Here is a 2924-nt window from a genome sequence, read left to right as displayed (position 1 = left end):
CTCTGCAGGGGTTTTCAGTTTTTACTTTTTACACAAATAATCTGGATCTATAATAAACCCCCAAGACGTGCCAATCCTGATTGAACCAGTCTCCTGTTAATTATTCAATCACTCTCCCTCGGCACAACATTCATACACGATCAGGTAAATTATTTGTACATGAAGATTTTGTGCGTGTGTGTTTATACGTGATTTGAGAGAATATAGATGTTAATGCATACATATCCTTTTTCTCGTATTAACTCGTGACCAGTGCGGCAGAGCCATAATCTTTATTATCAGTACTCTACTTTCAATTTCCTCTACCAAACCCTAAAATTTTTTTATCTGCAAATTGTTCATATACATATTTGAGAGCAGTTGTGTCCTCTTTACTTATAAACTTGGAATTGGTAAAATTTAGTTTTATATGATGCTGATTTGTTAGCTTTTATGTTTGCATTATATTAGGTTATTTATTTATATGTTATTATTTTTTTTATATTTTTCTTATAGTTTGGGTTTTTCTAGTTAAAATTTGACATGTACTTATCTCAACAATGCATTCATGAAATAGGTATCTTAGCTTAGTATTTTGTCCCGACGTTCTTTTAATACAATAAGTACTTGTATATATGTGTGCAACTCTTGTAAGTTGTATACGTTATGTGGACTTTTTAATTACCATGTTCTGAAATGTTTATTTTACTGTGGCAAGTGTAGGAATGGCTAATACAAGTATTATGACTAGAAACAAGAATCATGATGATGCATCAAGCAGTAACATGATCAAGACTTGTGACAACAGTAATGCAGCAGCACCTTGGTCAGATCTTAACCATGATATGCTTCTATTAGTTATGATGCAACTTGGAGTTGTTGATTTTCTTGCATTTAGTAGTGTTTGCAAGTCATGGAGGTCAGTCTCACTCTCTAACAAGAAAAGGATTATGGCATCCAAACCACCCATGTTAATGCGGATATCTACACGTGGTAATGAGAAAGAGTACTGCCTAGAGGAATTTGGAGGAAGAAAATTCAAATCTATAATTCCCCATTCTAAAAGAAGGATCTATGTTGGATTAATATGTGGTTACTTTATCTTGTATGGGTCGGAAACCAGGGACTTTTTGCTTGTGAATCCTATCACAGGACATGAGCTTCATTTCCCTCGTGTCCCCACGTATGTCTATAGCGGTGAATCAAGAGTTAGTGCTATCCTTGTTTTCTCATCTTCAGCATGTAAATGGGTGTTTTTTATCTCAAAGAGATGCACTTGTCAAATATGGTTTTCTATAGCGGGTGAAGGAAAATGGAATCATGTGTCTTCCAGTTCCAACATCTTTGATATACATGCTTTCAAGGGGAAGATACATACCTTACACTCTATTGATCATTATTCTTGGGAAGTAGGACATTTAAGTGAAATGAGACTCAATCCAAAGCCCAAACTGAGGTTGCTTGAAACCAAGGATTTTCTGAACCAAAACTTCTTGAAACCGAAGTTTGTAAGTTTGGGTGAAAATCTGACTCTGATGGAAACCTATTTCAGAGATTCGTACAATGTTCATGAAGTGGATTTTGGCAAAATGAAATGGCTGCCGTTTGAAGAGACAAGAGATGAATATGAATTTTATAATATCGACACCGGGCCTATTCCTGCTATTATACGGGAGTCGTTGGTTGACCCTCAGTCATGACGTTACTGATAAAAGGAAATAGGCAGGTTTTTAGCACTCTTGTTTTTGTTTTTTTATATTTTCAGATGTTGAGAATCACCATCCGTGTATTTGGAATTTGCAATTAATTGTTTGGTTGCCACACACCCTTTTGCTTTGCAAGTTCTATCAATCATATATCCCTTTTATGTGATGTCTTGCCCTTTTCTTTATAATCGATGTCTATTCATTATGTGTAGCATATTGGCATGGTGTGTTTGCGTACGAAGGAGTTTTTTTTTTTTTTTTTTTTTTTTTTTTTGTGTGTGTGTAAATTGAAAATGTTCTTGAGAAAATGATGGTGACTATGGTGGTGGTATTTTTTCCATTCCCGATTATGATTTTACTTATTGACCTATGTTTACTATTTGTGTGTAGTTTTTTTAATGACTCGTTCAGTTTATAATTGATAGTTTTTATCCGGTTATGATTATTTGTTAAAGATCAAAAAGGTGGGTTTACATTGGATGAGATCGATTTTGTCATCTTGAGAATTTAGCGTAGTCTTTTTCCTTTTAAATTATGAGCTAAATTACTTGATGTATCTCTTTGATGAGTTTCGTTCACCCTATATATGATCTCCTAAATTCAAACATTCACACAGTCATTTTGATGGTTCGTTGTTCATATGTTCTTGGTGATTGTTAATTTGGGTAAAAATGAAAATTCAGAATATTCGTTCATGATAAAAACTATAATTTATTCAATTATAATTGTAAAAATGGTTACGTTATGATTGTCAAGTTTCAACTTCTGTATCGTAATCTTCAAAAATACTTGGATTTTTATATGAGGTAAAAGACACACCTTCATCTAAATAGAGCAAAAATAGTTATTAATAAATTAAAAACATTAGAAATAATAATAAGAAAACAAATGAATACCTTTTGTTAACAATTTACTACAACCAACTTTGTGAACACGTTAGAGCTTTTATTGTGTTTGAATTAAGTTGACTTAGATGTGGAATTGTCTATATGCACTTGCACTAAATGAGGATTCAGAAGCAACGGTAAGCACATAAATGGCCAATATATCCTCGGTTATTGCTTTAAATTGGGGATACATTATTGCCTATAGCTTCGACCACACCAAAATATTAATGTCTTAAGATTCGGGCTTAACCCCTTCCTCTAAATAATGATCAAGCTCATAATATTTCAAAACCAAGGAACCTTATATTTGGCACATACTCTTCCAGGATAAATTTTCATCACAACCTATTCA

General features: G+C 33.2%; 1 protein-coding gene across 1 annotated transcript; it reads left to right on the top strand.

Moving 5' to 3' along the window:
* Positions 1 to 704: 704 nt before the first annotated feature.
* On the top strand, positions 705 to 1679 carry LOC145045904 (uncharacterized). Its single transcript, XM_078994194.1, has one exon. The coding sequence runs from the start codon at positions 705 to 707 to the stop codon at positions 1677 to 1679; it is 975 nt and encodes a 324-aa protein (XP_078850320.1).
* Positions 1680 to 2924: the final 1245 nt, after the last annotated feature.

This window comes from Lactuca saligna, chromosome 5, assembly GCF_052625555.1.
Source record: "Lactuca saligna cultivar CGN05327 chromosome 5, ASM5262555v1, whole genome shotgun sequence".
NCBI classification, from domain to species: domain Eukaryota; kingdom Viridiplantae; phylum Streptophyta; class Magnoliopsida; order Asterales; family Asteraceae; genus Lactuca; species Lactuca saligna.
This window is presented reverse-complemented; position numbering and strand designations above follow the sequence as displayed.

Coding starts and splice junctions, on each gene's coding strand:
- LOC145045904 (XM_078994194.1), top strand. CDS start 705: ATGGCTAATACAAGTATTATGACTAGAAACAAGAATCATGATGATGCA.